At 37.4% G+C, this 18,510-nt stretch overlaps 1 protein-coding gene across 1 annotated transcript in view; it reads right to left on the bottom strand.

Annotated features, from left to right (window-relative positions):
* Window positions 1-18,510, bottom strand: part of CACNA1D (calcium voltage-gated channel subunit alpha1 D) — a 319,738-nt gene that overhangs the window by 78,739 nt on the left and 222,489 nt on the right. Inside the window, exons 30-32 of the mRNA XM_063426916.1 lie at window positions 16,383-16,466; window positions 13,675-13,758; window positions 3,634-3,666 (exon numbers count right to left, since the gene is read on the bottom strand). Coding sequence (XP_063282986.1) covers window positions 3,634-3,666; window positions 13,675-13,758; window positions 16,383-16,466 — 201 coding nt within the window. The remainder of the gene's footprint in view (window positions 1-3,633; window positions 3,667-13,674; window positions 13,759-16,382; window positions 16,467-18,510) is intronic.

The following is an 18,510-nucleotide window of genomic DNA, read 5'->3' as shown; positions in this document are numbered from 1 at the left end:
AGTGCACAGGAAACCTGCCACTGGTAGCCCCATGCGAGAACGTACCGTATGTACGGCTAAAACAGAGACAGGTGCATGCATTTCTATACTTCAGTTTGTGGTTGGATGTAAGGAATGAACGCAAGCCAGCGCAAAACCCACCTAGCAGTAAGTGATGATATAAGCCAAGCTGGCAGAAATATGAAAAAATAGAAAGTAACTAGAGACACTCCCCCAATCTTACCGCAGGATCCCCAGTTGGGGCTTGTTCAGTTGGAGCTGGCTTTAAAAAATTGAGAACATTACATATTAAAAAAAGAATCTGCCAATAAAAAGAATATTTCACTTAGTTTAAGCATGGTGTTTTAATTGGGTTGGATGATTGAAATGATATATAAATGCCTACTTATCCTCACATGCCATTCCACTTTCTGAATTAGTCCATAATCGTTAATACAGCCATATCTTCTCCTCATGGTGTGCACATTTAATAGTCTGCAATAGTCAGACATGCAAATCTGCGGGGATGCCTTGTTTTAAATTTATGTAAGTGTGAAAATTGACACTCATGTAAACTCGTAGAGCCTTCTAGATTCTGCCCCAATTTAACTAAAGTAACTAGAAGGTCCATACAAATAAATCTACCCCAGTCTGATAATCACTGGATCCCATTGAACTTGCTGCTGATAATCTGGCACATCAAGCTTCGGAACCATTCCCTGCAGAATGCTAGAGACTTGCAGTACCTTAAAGTAGAAAACTATTTCTACAGAAGCTGGCTTAGATGCCCTCAACAGACTATTTGGTGCTCAAATAAACCTTTCTTACCTTGATCTTAATCTTATCAAAATGTCACCACTATAAACACTATATGACAAGCCACCTAATTCCTATATCTTAAACACTAAAATACTTCCTCAAATAATCTGTAAAAATCTCAGAAAATCATCAGTTGTCCATTACAATCTGATAGTCCTTTACTGCAGACCTAGCTCCTTCTACTCAATATTGCAAGGTCCTGCTAGACAGCACTATTAACAGAGAAGGGCACTCAGTCTTCTACTGTTTTTTTATCATGCACTTCTATTTGCACTATTTAATGTAATGTTTCATATAAAATAGCTTTTTGTAATCCGGAAAGAATATTGCGGATATCAGAGTGTTTAAAACACTGAATACATTTATCCTGAAAAGAGGGACACTTTCATTTTAGGGGTGAAGATGGGGACATTATAACATTTTAGGTGACTTACTAATGAAGAATGTTGCAACTAAAATATAATTTAAAACAAGAACAATGTATCTTATTTACACAGATTGATTTCAAAACACATTTATTGTAGTTTAAAGGTGCATTACAGTGAGTATTATTACTGTGGAGCTCTGATATACACTCAGAAACACCAATAATAAAGAGCGCTTAGAAAAGAGGGACATTAGGATAGAAATGAGTAACAGAGGGGTTTGGGCTTAAAATAGTGACCGAATAGGGGCAGTTGGACAACAATACAAACAGAAACATATAAAATATCTACTTGACCCTTGGGGGTTCAAAGTGAGGCAAGATGAGAGTTAGAAGAAAGCTATTTTATGATATGGTTTTCGAAAAGGTTTATTTCCGTGGGCATATTGAATTGAAACCTGATCTTTCAGAAACTACTGAATGGTTTATATAGTATTTGGTGGTCTAATGTAGTAACATTTTGATGTAATGGGGATGTGCAGGAATAAGATGGCCTGTTGAATGAAATGTATACGAAATGAAAGATTAACAAAAGCATGAAAGCATGGTATCACTGTGTCTTAAATGAAAGACTAACTTAAAGGATACTTAGATAAGCGTTTGATAGTTGTGGACTGTCTGAAAGACTGATATTAGGGAGACTTTTAAATGGTTAATATTTGGTGGTATAACTGAATGAAAAGTTGATCCACAAGAAAACAAAACTCCAGCACAAAAGTATGTAAAGGAGTGGAAGTTTATCGGGACTAACACAAATACAAGATTTTGAGCACTATTTTTGTACACAGGCTCGATGTTGTTGATGTGAATGAAAAGATGATGTTAGAAGGGATAGTTATAAACGAGACTAGTTGAATGAAAAGTTGATGTAAAGGGTAGCTTCTAAATAAAATGCCAATATAACTGGGGCTTTGTAAATGTTACCAGTGGGCACTGTAACCAATTTATCTCATTAAAGTAATTATAGTGACTGTGTCCTCTGGAGTTATCCTTCCACCCAGTGTTAAACCATTTTTAATAGTTTAATGGTAAATGTTAGTCCCCAGCAACTCATCCCCTCAGTGATTGGCTGACAGTGTCACCAATTACTGGTATGAATTGGTATGGCTAAGAAAGAGTATAATCTCTGCTTCAGCCATATTTAAAATAAGGGGCTGGCTAGGGATCTTCATTCAGTGTTTAATTGTTCTGGATGGAGGGCCAGAGCGTTGTGACTCCAGGCACTGTAATAAATTTAGTTAGATGAACTGGTTATAGCGACTAGATTGTCCCTTAAAGCAAACTCTGTTAAGTGGAAAAATACCACTGGCCCTAAAATGTCACCAGTCTAGCTGAATATATATTTTTTAACATTATGTAGCACAGTTAACCGGGGGACTTTAGAAAAATTTAGAAAGGTAAAACATTGTGATTGGAAATTCAACTTGTATGAAATGTTAATATAAAGCGGTTCTTGAAATAAACAGCTATAAGATGTTTTCTTTCAGAATAATGCTGGGAAATACTGGTACAGACAGTGTAATTAATTCAAACTACAACTTTCCTATTTACTATTGAGACACTAATTTTCTGGTGCTGTCTCAAAGGTCAAAACAAGATACAAAGTTTTAGTACAGGCCATTATTAGCAAAATACCAATTGCTTTTTAAAGCAGGGATACACTTAACAAAGGGGGCTATAACTAGATAATGAGTGGAGAAGGATCCCTGAGTCACAGCAGTAAAAAAAAGTAGGATTTGCGTTTGAGATGAGTATTCACCCGATCATGGTGGAGTTAATGACACTCCCCCAGTTTGGGTGACAAAAGCTATAATTAAACATGAGCGTAGTTCTGATAGTGTTACTTTTAGTAATATTTAGCCACGCAATTCTAAATTGCTACCTTACTTCCTTCAAAGACGTGGCAAAATCTGCTCTAGCATCTAGTGTAAAATTGTTTAATATGTGAGACAATACATGATCCACGGACTTCACATAAAAGTTTTACAGTAACAGCTAAAATAGTCACATCAATCCCAATGAAACCACCAATGGCTTGGCTAATTCTAGCTCTCATTCCAAAAACACATGCCAAAAAACTGTCTGCAATGTGAAGCATGCTACATGCAGCAGATTGGAACCCACTGAGTTCCAAGGAGGAAAAAATAGGAGGCATTTTTGTCATTTCAGCATCACTTTCAAATATGCATCTATATCCAGAGTAGGGACCACGTGGTATACAATACAGTATATAGTCAAAAGGATAAAAAAAAAAAGTAAAGAAAATTCAAGCATGGAAGAACAAGCACATGTAGGGCTTGTATAGTTTAAAATATAACAAAAAACAAAACACATACTGTTATTACATTTTAAAATAAGGGAAACAAATGGAAAAACCAAAAACAATCCTTGCGTTGGTTTTCTAATCTTACCGTTGGTGGCCCAGTTGGGTCAATTTCTGGTGGCTTTTGAAAAAAAAAATTAAAAATGGTTGCAAGTTAAAATGTTTGTGATGTATGAAGGATGGGTAAAAGATATGATATTGTATTCACAGAGGTGGTCATATAGAATGGTAACACTGTAAATGTATACCTACAACTAAATTTTGCTCATTCTCTGCTATAAATATACCCAGATTTCAAAACCAGATTCAAAAACCCAGTGGATTTTGTTTTTCTGGTTTTAGACTTTCATGCCCAATCACAGGTTTTACAGGCAAATGTCTTGCTATAAAAAAGATAACACAGTCAATTTATATGGTGGTTCTATTTCAAGTGCTATGACATAGGGGGTCACGTTTTGAAGCCCAACATTCCAAACATATATTTTTTTAATTAAATAAGTAATATATATATATATATATATATATATATATATATATATATATATTTTTTTTTTTTTTTTTAAACGATCAAAGGGTTCTTCAACTAAGTAATTTGCAGGGAAGCTAAATGGCACTATGTTTTTTTCCACAGAAGACACCGGTGACTAGGAGAGAAAGAGTTAAGGTTGAACAAGGATAGTTCTTATCACTGAGTGGGCCATCAGATCAAACATGATTGAGCTAAAAAGCCATAATTTTAAACAGCTGCTTCTGAGTCAACACAGAAAGGCCACGTTATCCAATTTAGAAGCAAAATCCAATTTTACAAATGAGGATATAGTTATACAGTATCTGTTAAAAGAAATCTGTGGTTTCTCTTCACATTACATAATTCATCATCCAGGTTGCCTACATTATAAAACTCCACAGCTCATTAATACGGGCAACTCGTCCACACAAAGTATTCTGCATGGCGCCTGCAGCAGAGTTCATGAACTTAACTGGAGAGGTCATAGCAAATGTACCTTTCATTATAAAACAATCAACAAGAAAGGACCATAGCTATATACATATGATATATGTGCACGTCAGCAAACATATGGATCTGGACATTATTAAATGCCATAGCTTAACAGATATAGACTAACTTGGACATCATTTTATGGAAGTGGAACTATCTGGTCTTTCATGGGTCCAATTACCGTATGTTTTGTGAACTTTAACATAACTCCCTTCCATTAGACAAAGAGTCTGATTTTTCAGCATATTAAGATGGGATATTGCTTCTCAAATAATCAATTTCTTATTTTTTTATTTTTACCTTTACTTCAGTTAGATGTTTCTGAAGTTAAAATAATGTATGATATTTTCAAAGTCACATAAGATAATCACTAAAAATAATAAACTTGTCACATTACAATGTATAAATTAAAATACTTCACATTTACCGAATTCCTATGGCAATAATTCTGCACAAACTAAACTATAAGGACAAATGTGCGGGCCTTGAGAAACGTCTCAAATTTGGTCACATTCCTGTGCTACAACACCTATATACTGTATTAGCTGACCTGGTACCTTCTGCTTTCTAATATAATTAAATTACTTATTATTTATGTTTTTTTAAAATAATATTTATTGAGGAAAGGTAAGTAGAGCAAGGGCCAATATGGCTAAGTAAAATTAACAAGAGATTGTTAAATGTGACCACTTAGGGGATATGATGTAATAATAGGGGATAGAGAAAACGGCGTGTGTAGGGGGTGCTGCATTGGACAAATCGGTTATTATTCAGAATAGAAGGAGCTATGTGCATAATCTAGCTTGCCCGATATGGAGATGTGTCCTGGTTTTGTCCTGTAAGTGAACAGTAATTAATTCCATCTCGTGGTTAGACAAGATTTTTGAAATTACACTTTCAAGAGTGCGGACAGGATGTATCTAGAGCTTAGCAATCAGCAGTCGAGGGTCTGTAAATATGCAGTGGGTCAAGTGTAATGGATACCAAGTTTGGAATATGGGGAGTTGAAAGGTTACTCCAAGCATTACTACATGCAATGCTTCCCTATCAGAAGCATTAGATGTGCATCAGGTCCTCAATGCTTCTCTATGAGGATTGGCCATCAGCAGAGGAAGCCACACCTCCTCGATGACATCATAGGATGAGAGATGAGCAGTGCCAAAGGAGCCTCAGTGTTGAAAAAATGGGAGTAAAACCCTTTATTTATGTCACATGGGGTAGAGAGCTACTCCAGATAGGTACAGTGACACTGGTTTGTACTCCTAACGTTATAGTGTTTCTTTAAGTATGGCTATTCTTGTGTCAGGGTCTAATTGGAGATGAAGACAGTATGAAATAAGTATTACCACAACGGTACAAATTGTGGACCAATAACAACTCATATTGATATAGGTGCCAAATTCCCCACAACCCTGAGGGCCTAATTTATTGTAGTACATACATCAATAGACTATCACTTTAATTGTTTAGTTTTGACGCTGTATTTTTTTAAATTTGGTTTTTATCACATTCATTTTGCATTATATATCTTCACAATGCTTTTACAACGGATTATGTAAATACACTTTAGCTTATTTAGCACTATTTAATTTGTCTCCCACGTTGGAATTAGTGTAAGATCCACCAATATTAAGGTACTCTGGAGTAGCGGTGGGCTTAACACAATATGGCCATATGGTGGAACTGATTCCCAATAATTGTTTGCCAAGATAGGGGACTTCCGCTATCCTTGTAAGATGTAAAACTGTATTTTTATGTGTGCGCTATTACTTAATATTTAGTAATAATTTTGTAGGCGCAATTTGCCTTTTTTGTAGATACAACTTTCTTTAACATAGGTTCTTGGTATAACATATAAACCGCAAAATAGAAAGGACATAAAATAATAGAACACTCAAAGTGGTACAACTAGGGAGTACCCATATGTCACAGAATCACAGATCAAGGTGGGGTCAAATACACTGTTAACGGAAAAATAGAAAGATGTATGCAAATATGATGGAAACCCGGAAGTCAAGAATATATATGAAAGAAAAGAGAAAAAAGTAAAAAGGGGTGGGGGGTGTGGGGGATAAGGAGAAGGGACAGACCATATTGAGAATGACTGCACAAAGAAAACAGAAGAAAGAGAGAATAAAAGGGCTACAGTGGGAAAGAGGAGGAGAGGGAAATTAAATATTGCCTATCAATGGCCAAGGTGTGAATGACGTTTAGTTAGTCAGTGCAAGAATTAAAATCCTCAGAGAAGTGATATGTGATCCTATGATAATTATCTGTGTATCTGAGCATACAGCTTTCAGGACCAGCAATACAAATTGTAGCGCACCTACCACTACCTTTTCAAACCAAAGACAAATATTGTCTGAGGAACGTGCAGCAGACATATGTACTTGGGAAGGAATGATAAACTTAGCAAGTAAAATCTGTATGGGGCATAAAAATGTGACAGGTTTATAGTAAAAAAACGTTAGCATCATGTAGGATGTCTCCTGGAGGTTGGGAGCAATGAAGAATTATCATTTAATTTTCTAATGAAATTAAATGGTGGGGCTACATGATGTTCTAACAGGAGCTGATAAGGGATGAAGAAGCTATGTAACAAGGGGTCTGATAATATGTGAGGTTTTCACTCTAGAATGGAGAGTGAAGAGATTATGTTCACTGTGGATAGAACAAAGATGGACCAATCCCAGCTACAAACTTCATGAAAAGCAGATGCAGAATAGGGTAAGCTTATACACTATGCCTATACAAGTTGTTTCAAATAAATAAAATCAGACTATTGAAAGAATGTTGGCAGGCTAATCTGGAGACTTAGATGGGGAAATCCATGGCAAGGAAGATTGTGGTAAAGTCATCTACTCTACATGTATTATTTACTGGGGACAGGAAAGTATCCAGTTCAGGTGTGGGGTAAAATGATGGACATCACTGGCAGTATTAGTAAATGATTGGAACCGGGGGGATCATTTTTGCCAAACTAATTTAATAACCTTAGAGGAAAGTCAGAGAAAGACCCCACGGATTCCTGTATGGGAATTAGACAAAGATTACAAGAACCCTTGAATAGAAGGGTGAGATTAGACAGAATTCAGGAGGAGTTTCAATTAAAGAATAAACACGAGATGGCAAAGGACAATCAATGGGTCTTCCATATCTGATAAACCCCCTTCATCTTAACCCATGCTAAAGAGTTTGAATAGAGTGTATGTATTCATAAAAGCATAGACTTCCCTAACATTTGCGTTTCATGGTAGAGGACATCAACATCTGGCCCATTTGGTGGAATGCTTTTTTTTTTTAATCCATTGACAAGAGGACCAGATGCTTACAGGATGTGTAAATCTCTTTTATTGAAACAATAGTCCAGGATACATAGTACATGAAGAATTTGTGTGTACTATACGGTTTCAAAGCTTGCAGGAGGTCTCACAAGAAGCAAAAATAAATAAATAAATAAATAAATGAATGAATAACACAGCTAAACCCTTCCCTGCCCACCGCATTACAAACATCACAAATACAATACATGCCCTTAAAGGATCCAGGCTTAAAACATAGCCCTTATTCCAAGTTTTAAAGGCAACATGACTGCAGTCACAGCACTGTACACATTCTGTTCATAATGTACCAACTGCTGAAACAGTATACTTGCAAGTAAAGTATCATTCCAGCTCGTTTTTTTCTAATTCAATTTGAAATTAAAATCTCACGTTGGTGAATAACCCTGCAAATGTTTAGATTCTGTTTAGTCACTAGCCAAACAGCCCTACATAAAGCTCTACATACACTTGAGAAATGTGGGCACCTTATGAAATAAAACCATTTTAATACCAATTATCCTGCGTTAGAAATGAAGATGAGAAAGCAGGTTTGTGGTGTGAAGATTGTGCACATGCACTTTGTGGTTAACAGTGCGTTTTGAGCTAGCCAGCGTTATTGTCATCAGATTAAAGGAATTGACATAGCCTTGGGATGAAAATTAAAGCAAATGTCTAACAGTGAAAAGTTAATAGGTGCTTGAAAAGTGGTGAGGAAGATTTTGCCAGAATAACTGTTAGTAGTTGCACACAAAATGAATATTCAGTTAACATTAGACCTGTCTGTGACATGTGTTGTTAATAAAAATGTCACACATTTGACATACTTGCCTGCACAAATTTCTAGAATCAAAATAAACATGAGATCTGGTTAGATGATGCCCTGAGATTGCAAGGAATTATTGCAAAACATTGTTCTTGTTAGACATTAATTTAGCAGATGATTTACTGAATGCTTTTGTTATCAATGTGTTCTGTGTATTTCCAACACACTATATATTAAAACAAAACGTAATTCACTTTGGCTATTATATATAGGCAGGAAAATATATATCGGCAGGAAAACCAAAAAATAAAGGGGAACTGTCACATCCTGGTATTTTTAGGTTTACTTTTCCCGTGAACTAAAAATTGTGTTTGTGAAATTTGAAAATAAAATTGAAGTTACAGTACAATTGGAGTATTCCTGTATCCCTAACACTAGTCAATAGTTAGGTTAGAGTGCTCCCTCAAATGCAGTAAAAAAAAAAAATAATTACTTCCCTTTTCTCCAGCTCTGAGACTCGCTCTCGAGCCAATGTCCCATCCAATGCTCATCATAGTGGAGCATTGGGGAACGATGTGTATGTGTGGCAAGTGCATCCAATCAAATGCTTCTCATAGAAAGGCATTCAATTCAATGCTTTCCTATAAGCAGCATTTGGTCACATGACCGAGTTTTACTCGGTTGATGTAGAGGAAGCATTTTTAGCGGCAGTCAGGAAGAGAGCCACTAAAGGCATGTTTAACCCTCCAATGTACACAGTCTACAAAACGTCAATGTTTTACATTGCTGGGTGAAAACTACAGAGACACTGCACCCAGACCACTTCATTGAGATTAAGTGGATTGGGTGCATATAGTGATCCTTTAAATGCAGAAATACATGCTTCTCTTTTGTGAAACTGAGTGGATACGTAGAAACACGCTTCTGTTTCTCCCTTCATGTGTACCCTGGCTGAACTGGAATGTGATCTAATTTGATAAATGTCCAATAGGTTTAATATACAGTATAACATACAGCACAATCCATGCATACCTATACTATATGATCTTATAGATATGAGATGTGTGCACTGTATGTATACCTATTCTATGCAAACCTTGTTAATGCAATCTTGTTAACCATGATTTACATTTAAAATAAATACGAATTATATATGTTGGTTCCACTTAAAGTTTTCAGTTGCTCTGTGAAAATTTTCCATTTCCAATTAGCATTTAATGATGTATTAATAAACAATATTAAAAGAGTAATTAAAATGTTGTATTTTATAAAAAGCCAAGAATACTATTAGCAGCAGTACTCTTGAATTAACACTGGACCCTATTATTACAAACACAAACACATTCAGACATTCTTAGAAAGGCCCTCACAGCACTCTCAAAGCACACACTGTGTCATGTGGACAAATTACACTGTCACTCAGATGCCACATGACAATCTCAAATATACACTCAGGCAGCGTTATAGACATCGTCACAGAGAAAATGGGAACATGTACAATAAAAGAGCTGCAATTCTGGTTCTTTTCCTCCCTTTGAGCTGATGGGGTCTCGTCTTTATTAGCCTGGTAGGGGAACCTTAGAATCGAATATTTGCTAGCATGACCTCCAAGAAGGTTACTGTTTGCTATGATATATGATTATATATCCTAGCATTACCCATTTTGGTGCACTGGTAGTGGGATGATGCAGTGAGAAATATAATTGAGATGGAACATACTCATTTCTCAGGTGCGATTACAGAGAAAGTGGAGACAGACTCCCTTGATCAGTTGTAAGTTTGAAAGACTATCAGGCACAAGCTGTGTTGAAGTGTTCCAGTGAGCTGTATTAGCCACACCTCCCACAAACCACCACTCCACGGTCAAGGATATTGGCATGGTAGTACACTGGTGTCCCACTTTAAATATTGCTCTGTTCGATTGCACATGGTTTAACTTTAAACCCTTACGGCTAGCCTTAAATGTCACAGCAAACAAAAAAAAATTAATTATCCCAACATTTAAACTTTGCAAAAATATAGAACCTTTGGTTTTATTACTGCACAACTGGTCTTAAAGGAGACAGTAATATACACATAATTTACACCACATTTCAATATTCCAGCTAAAAAAAAAAAAAAATTCATATTTCAGCTGAAAAAAATAAAACACTTGTTTACAAACAATGTAAAATAACTATAAAATACTTTTTACAATGCAACATTCTGTAACCTTTAATGCACTACATGTTTTAGTGACGAACATATTAGTAAGAGTTTCTTTTAAACTGGTTTTAATTAATTTGTCTTAGAAACAAGATTCTAGGAAATCAATGATCCTTCCACTAAATCACTCTACACTTATGTTTGTCATATATATTCCCACATGCTGCCTATTTTGCCATACAACATGTTTTCAGTAAATCCCTATCTTAATATCTTTTAAAATCCATTTGCATTGGGATACACAAAATACACAAATTAAAAATATCCTAATTATTCTATGCTGACATGTTAATGGGGGAGAATTATTATGGAACAATTACATTAGAAGTAGCATTTCAAGCACTCATAGTATATGCCAACTCTGATGCACTCGATTGTATATGTTTCCTGCCCATTGCATCTAACGTACTAGCTAGGACATGAGTAGGCAGCCTCCAGCACACTAGAAGTTGTGAACTACATCTCCCATAATGCTCTTACAGCCATAATGCTGGCAAAGCTAATTGGGAGATGTAGATCACAATATCTGGAGTGCAAAAGGGTACCTACCCCTGTACTAGGACTCACGAGGCACAAAAGAACAAACAAAAAAGGGCGACATGGGGGAATAAAAAAAAAAAAGTAAAGAAGCAAGAAAAGCAATTCTATATAAAATAAATTATTTTAAAAAAAGGGGTAATGCATTTGATTAGCACATTCCTTTAAAAGAGAAAGTAGTTATAGGACGAGTAAAATTATTGGAAGTTGAGTTGGTCATGAGATCTCACAAACATCATAACTACATCGGGAATATAAAGAGAGATGTGTGTGTAACTTTTTATTGTCAGTAAAAATATCATATAGGAAAACCACGTAGTTATTGTATAGCAGTGAAAAACTAGAAATGGACAATATACACTGAACAAAATTATAAACGCAAAAACTTTTGTTTTTAGCCCCTATTTTTCATGAGCTGAACTCAAAGACTTTTACACAAAAGGCCTATTTCTCTCAAATATTGTTCACAAATCTGTCTAAATCTGTGTTAGTGAGCACTTCTCCTTTGCCGAGATAATCCATCCACCTCACAGGTGTGGCATATCAGGATGCTGATTATACAGCATGATTATTGCACAGGTGTGCCTTAGGCTGGCCACAATAAAAGGCAACTCTAAAATGTGCAGTTTTACTGTATTACAGGGGTCCAGGGGGGGGGGTCTGAAAACCAGTCAGTATCTGGTGTGACCATTACTTGCCTCACACAGTGCAACACATCTACTTTGCATAGAGTTGATCAAGTTGTTGATTGTGGTCTGTGGAATGATGGTCCACTCCTCTTCAATGGCTGTGCGAAGTTGCTGGATATTGGCAGGACCTGGAACACGCTGTCGTATACGACATTCCAGAGCATCCCAAACATGCTCAATGGGAGACATGTCCGGTGAGTATGCTGGCCATGCAAGAACTGGGATGTTTTCAGCTTCCAGGATTTGTGTACAGATCCTTGCAACATGGGGCCTTGCATTATCATGCTGCAACTTGAGGTTATGGTCGTGGATGAATGGCACAACAATGGGCCTCAGGATCTCATCACGGTATCTCTGTGCATTCAAAATGCCATCAATAAAATGCCCCTGTGTTCGTTGACCATAACATATGTCTGCCCATACCATAACCCCACCGCCACCATGGGGTACTCGATCCACAATGTTGACATCAGCAAACCGCTCACCCACACAACGCCATACACGCTGTCTGCCATCTGCCCTGTACAGTGAAAACCGGGATTCATCCATGAAGAGACACCTCTCCAAAGTGCAAGACGCCATTGAATGTGAACATTTGCCCACTCAAGTCAGTTATGACGACGAACTGCAGTCAGGTCGAGACCCTGATGAGGACAACGAGCATGCAGATGAGCTTCCCTGAGACGGTTTCTGACAGTTTGTGCAGAAATTCTTTGGTTATGCAAACCGGCTGTTGCAGCAGCTGTCTGAGTGGCTGGTCTTAGACGATCTTGGAGGTGAAGATGCTGGATGTGGAGGTCCTGGGCTGGTGTGGTTACACATGGTCTGCGGTTGTGAGGCCGGTTGGATGTACTGCCAAATTCTCTGAAACGCCTTTAGAGACGGCTTATGGTAGAGATATGAACATTCAATCCAAGGGCAACAGCTCTGGTGGACATTTCTGCAGTCAGCATGCCAATTACACGCTCCCTCAAAACTTGCAACATCGGTGGCATTGTGCTGTGTGATAAAACTGCACATTTTAGAGTGGCCTTTTATTGTGGCCAGCCTAAGGCACACCTGTGCAATAATCATGCTGTCTAATCAGCATCTTGATATGCCACACCTGTGAGGTGGATGGATTATCTAGGCAAATGAGAAGTGCTCACTAACACAGATTTAAACAGATTTGTGAACAATATTTGAGAAAAATAGGCCTTTTGTGTACATAGGAAAAAGTCTTAGATCTTTGAGTTCAGCTCATGAAAAATGGGGGCGAAAACGAAAGTTTTAGCGTTTATAATTTTGTTCAGTGTAATTCAATATAAATGTTTTTTTACAAAGTATATTGTGGTGATTTAATAAGAGAATTGTAAAATGTATGCCAAAATGGCAGAATACCCAGATAACAATAATAATGTGCATATACAGCATGATTCAAACATGTGGGCGTCACAGAACCTACAAGAAACATTCATTAACAGACAGCAGTAATTAGATAGGAAGGAACAGCTTACCAGGTAAATAATTTACAAGCAAGAGAAACATTTTATAAGAACAGATATGTTAGCCAGGATGTTTGTGCAAAATAAAGAGCTGCATTTGATATAGCGGGGAAGCAGCCATTACTTACATTCACTTCTGTTATCGCAATATCAACGACGCTACCAACAACTATTAAGGCATCAAAAGTGTTCCATGCATCAGTGAAATAGTGCTGTTAGGACAGGTAACAAGAGAAGATGGAATAGGAACAAGAGATGAGGAGGAGGGTAGAATAGGAGAGAGAAGAGCAGAATTACAAGGAGCATAATTGAGGGCACTGTTTCTATTTATTTTCTATTATGACAAATACATCAGGTTTAATCATTGAAATCTGATGTAAGTTAATGTGCTCTGATTACATTTATTCACTAAATCAGGATGTGTGAGCTGACAAGGGAACACAGACTTGAGGCAAAAATAGTGCAGTTAAAAAAACTGGAGAGAAGAGTCAATTTGCGCTGGTATCTGGGCTGTGTAGCCGCACAAGATGCTTAAGCAATAGGTGCAGCGCCAGCCAAAATAAATAAATAAATAAATATCTCAAAACCCAACACAGTTATGGTGGGGGAAACATTGTGATTGAAGACCCCTTCCACCTGAAGTCTGTGGATAGTTAAAGGGACACTATAGTCACCAGAACAACTACAGCTTATTGAATTTGTTGTGGTGAGTAGAATCATTCCCTTCAGGCTTTTTGCTGTAAACGCTGTCTTTTCATAGAAAATGCAGTGTTTACATTACAGCCTAGTGATAACTTCACTGGCCACTCCTCAGATGGCTGTTAGAGATCCTTCCTGGGTCATGGCTGCCTAAAATGCATCCAAACATTCAGTGTCTCCTCCCTCTGCATGCAGACACTGAACTTTCCTCATAGAGATTCATTGATTCAATTCATCTCCATGAGGAGATGCTGATTGGCCAGGGCTATGTTTGAATCATGCTGGCTCTGCTCCTGATCTGCCTCCTTGTCATTCTCAGCCAATCCTATGGGGAAGCATTGTGATTGGATCAGGCCACCACTTCTGATGATGTCAGCAGACAGCTTTTTTTTGTGAGGCAAACAGCATGCAGCGTTATAGCTTCTGGCTTGAATACAGTAAGATGTTGCTATATTTATGGAGGTATGAGGGGCCCAGGGGGGCTAGATGGTGGTTTTAACACTATAGGGTCAGGAATACATGTTTGTGTTCCTGACTCTATAGTGACCCTTTAATACAATAAAGTGGACATGTCATAAAAGTAAAATGACTCAACAGAGAATAACATGGCTTTGGTGCATTTTTTAAAAGCACAATTGTAAAATAGAAATACCTCTAGCGTTCTTATGCTTACATTATGTGTCCATTGTGAAGATGATAATTCTTCTCCTCACCAATTATTGGTGATTTCACATACAACCGTTGTAGGCAATCAGGAGAGATGAGTGTTAAATATACTGCCTATAAGTTTTTAAAACATATCTGAAAACTATTTTAAAATTACAAGTGGAATTGTCCCTTCTCTCAAATACATTGATTCAATTAATCTCTATCAGGAGATGCTGATTGGCCAGGGTTGTGTTTAAATTGTGCTGGCTCTGTCCCTGATCTGTTTTGTGTAATAAATGAGATACATGTATTAAGGCTTGATGCTGACATGTCGTATTACTGTCTAGGGACTATTGAAGGCGGCATGTTATATCAAGCAATACAGTTTACACAGTGTTTAATAAGGTGGCTGCTTGATGTTTCCATGGGCTATTCCCTAGACCAGAGACCAGTCGTTCCCAACCCAGTCCTCAAGTATCCCCAACCAGCCAGGACTTAGGATTACCCAGTTGTGTCTAAGTATTTTGTTTAAAAAGAAAAAACACTTTAGACACAACAGGGTAATCCCTAAATCCTGGCTGGTAGGGGGTACTTGAGGACTGGGTTGGGAACCTAGACAACGGTGTTTGTTGGAGGGATAACGATATACAGCTATAAGTACTACCACCCAGCCAATATTGAGGCCAGACAGAGAGAGATCTGTCTGTATCTGCTCAGCCTCCGGTCTGCAAAAACTGCCTCAAACACTGCCTACCTTGTTATTTTCTTACTACCGGTCAGAAAGTAGATTCACAGAAAGAACTTGGTTCTAGGGTTTGAGTGAATACGAGGGACCAAGAGAGTGGCTAAGGAAGTATGGCTGCAGTTAGGCAATGAGGACTGGTTTTACCAAGGGTGCCAGTCTACGGCTGGTACTGTTTTCTACTTATGCCTGAAATTTGCAATCCTTTTGTAAATGCTTCCACATTCCCAATTTAGTGAATATGCCCCTAATAAAGCTCACGCTCAGATGGCACGTTATAATGTTTTTTGTTTGTTTGTTTTTTTAAGAGCAAAGTTGTATTTGGCCATTGTATTTTGACACCTTATTGGAAATGTCCCATGAAGACAATTACAGGTTTATTACAAGCCCCAGAAGGTCACAATCATCCTAAAATGAAAGGACTGTCCAACCTTGACTGAGCATGATGGGAGTTGCACTTCCAGAACAAACGTAAAGTCGTATGTTAGCTTAGTTCTCGTATAAATTGCTCTAGAATTGACTAACTTGTTAAACCTGCTGAGTTCCTCAGTTTATCCAAAGAAAAGTTGTGTGTGATTTGTAAATAAGAGCAAAAGGCAGAAAGGGGAAAATGACAGAGTGGAACTGATCAGAAGTTAGTTTGTTATTGTGAGAAATCGTACAACAAAAGTCAAATTCAGATCTGTGACTTGTCCAAATAAAGGTAGACAATAAACATGGAAGGAGGGAGAGGAGGAGAATACTTACATCAGCTTCACTTAGAACCACGTCAACAATACTGCCAATCACGATCAGAGAATCAAAGGTGTTCCAGGCATCGCTAAAATAGCCCTGCACAGAGCAGGCAGGAGGGGCAAATAACATGTCAGGGTGGTTGGCAAATAGAAAACCATGTTCACTGCACTTTGTCAAGAGAAAGCCACATCACCAGAGGGAAATGAGAAAATAGCAAAACAAATAATGTCTGGGAAAGGATTTTGTGACTGTTATACACACAAATGTATCCCAATTAAATATGTCACAGCACCTCCCTGTGGATTAAACTGGCCCTGCTTCTTTTAAAACTCTTAGTTAATGGCCATTTTTTAACCAACAGGTACTCCTTGGTTATCTGTTACACTATAAAAGATAAAAGGGGAAATTCCACCTGAATTTAAAGAAAATGAATGTTGTAGAACACTTTCAAATGACTAAATACATAAAAAAAATATGCACTGTGTAAAATCGTTCAATGTGCACTTGTCATGGCCTGCATGTTGTAGAATTGTCACATCTGTTAAATTAACATATGATTCAGTAAATATGAATAATAAATGCAGACTATATATTACCAATATAGAAAAGTTATTCAAATTAGAATGTAGCCCTACTAGGATTTGTGTCTCATACTTTGCCCTGTGCATGAACCAAATTGTCTTTCTTGGGCTTCCCAAGGATACTCCTGAGAGGCTTGGTAAGTTTTTCCCAGTGATGGGAGAAATTGGTCCTTTAAAAGAATATTAAACATTAGGAATACAAACCTGTCGCTGTGTATAGTAACCCCTTAAGGACCAAACTTCTGGAATAAAAGGGAATCATGACATGTCACACATCTCATGTGTCCTTAAGGGGTTAAACCCCGTGCAGTAAAGTAAAGATTTACTTACAGTTTTTCCAGCGCCGAGGCTCCTGAGGCTCTGCTTTCCTCTCTTCCTCCCCCAATGTCATGGCGGAGGCATGGTCCAATCCAATGCATCAGGGACCGGAACCAGTGCTTTCGAATGCGGGCTTCTATGTCATGTGACAGAGTTTTACTCTGTCTGTGTCGTGACAGCACCTTTTGTGGCTGCCAGTATGACAGCCATTAGAGGTGGATTTAACCCTGCAAAGTAAACGTTGTAGTTTCTCCAAAACTGCAATGATTTACATTGCAGGACAAAAAAACAGAACCACTGCATCCAGACCAATAAGTGGCTTGGGAGACTTTAGTGATCCCTTTTAAGAAAACACAAGTACATAAAAGCATGACTACATTGACACATCTTGAATGAAAGGTAGCTTCCACCTGTTTTATCAATTCTAAATGAAGGCATTCTACAACATATGACATTTCTCATGCTTCTAATTTAAGGCAGAATTTCTAATTGAGATGATACATGGGTAAGCAATTACCACATAGTTAAAATAATTACATTAAAGCATTTTTTTTCCCAAACGTAACCAACTATTGATTGATGTAAGTACTGGATAAGTTAGTGAAATAAATTAATGTGTGCACAATAATGATGGACAAAGGATCAATGGAACTGTAAGCCACCAACACCTGGATCTATAACATGAGATCTTTTGTATTTAGCATGCTAAAGGCACTTCTGCCTTTCCAGGTGCAGTGGACTACATATCCCATGATGCTCTACCAATCAGAATATATATAACCGGGATACCTATATAGCTGGTTTTCTTGCAGTAAACAGATCCTTATTAGCTAGGCCAGTAAAATATAATTACTAAACGTTTAGGAAATAAACTGAACATTTTTTAATGTATCTTTTACATTTTTATAATTTTTTCCTCCCAATGTAACGATGTATTTACTTGGTATATAAAAGTATGTACTCTGTGTAATTTATATAGAGGCTATTATATGACAGCATAATTCACATTTGTAGTGATAAGGTCTCAACCTTTCCCAGCAATATTTCAGAAATAAAATAAAACACGTTGGGATTAAATATATCCTTTTAGAGGAATGGGAGGGTATTATGGACAAGTCACAGGAAATCTAACTTTCTCATGCACATCTACACACAATGTCACACCGCAACCGCCTAGGCTTCTCACTTACGAGCCATCTTTTTTTTTTGGCCACACAAATCTGATACAAAATAATATACAA

This window comes from Pelobates fuscus, chromosome 7 (genome assembly GCF_036172605.1).
Source record: "Pelobates fuscus isolate aPelFus1 chromosome 7, aPelFus1.pri, whole genome shotgun sequence".
In the NCBI taxonomy this organism is placed as follows: domain Eukaryota; kingdom Metazoa; phylum Chordata; class Amphibia; order Anura; family Pelobatidae; genus Pelobates; species Pelobates fuscus.
The sequence above is the reverse complement of the archived record's forward strand: the minus strand, read 5'-3'. Positions and strand labels throughout refer to the sequence as shown.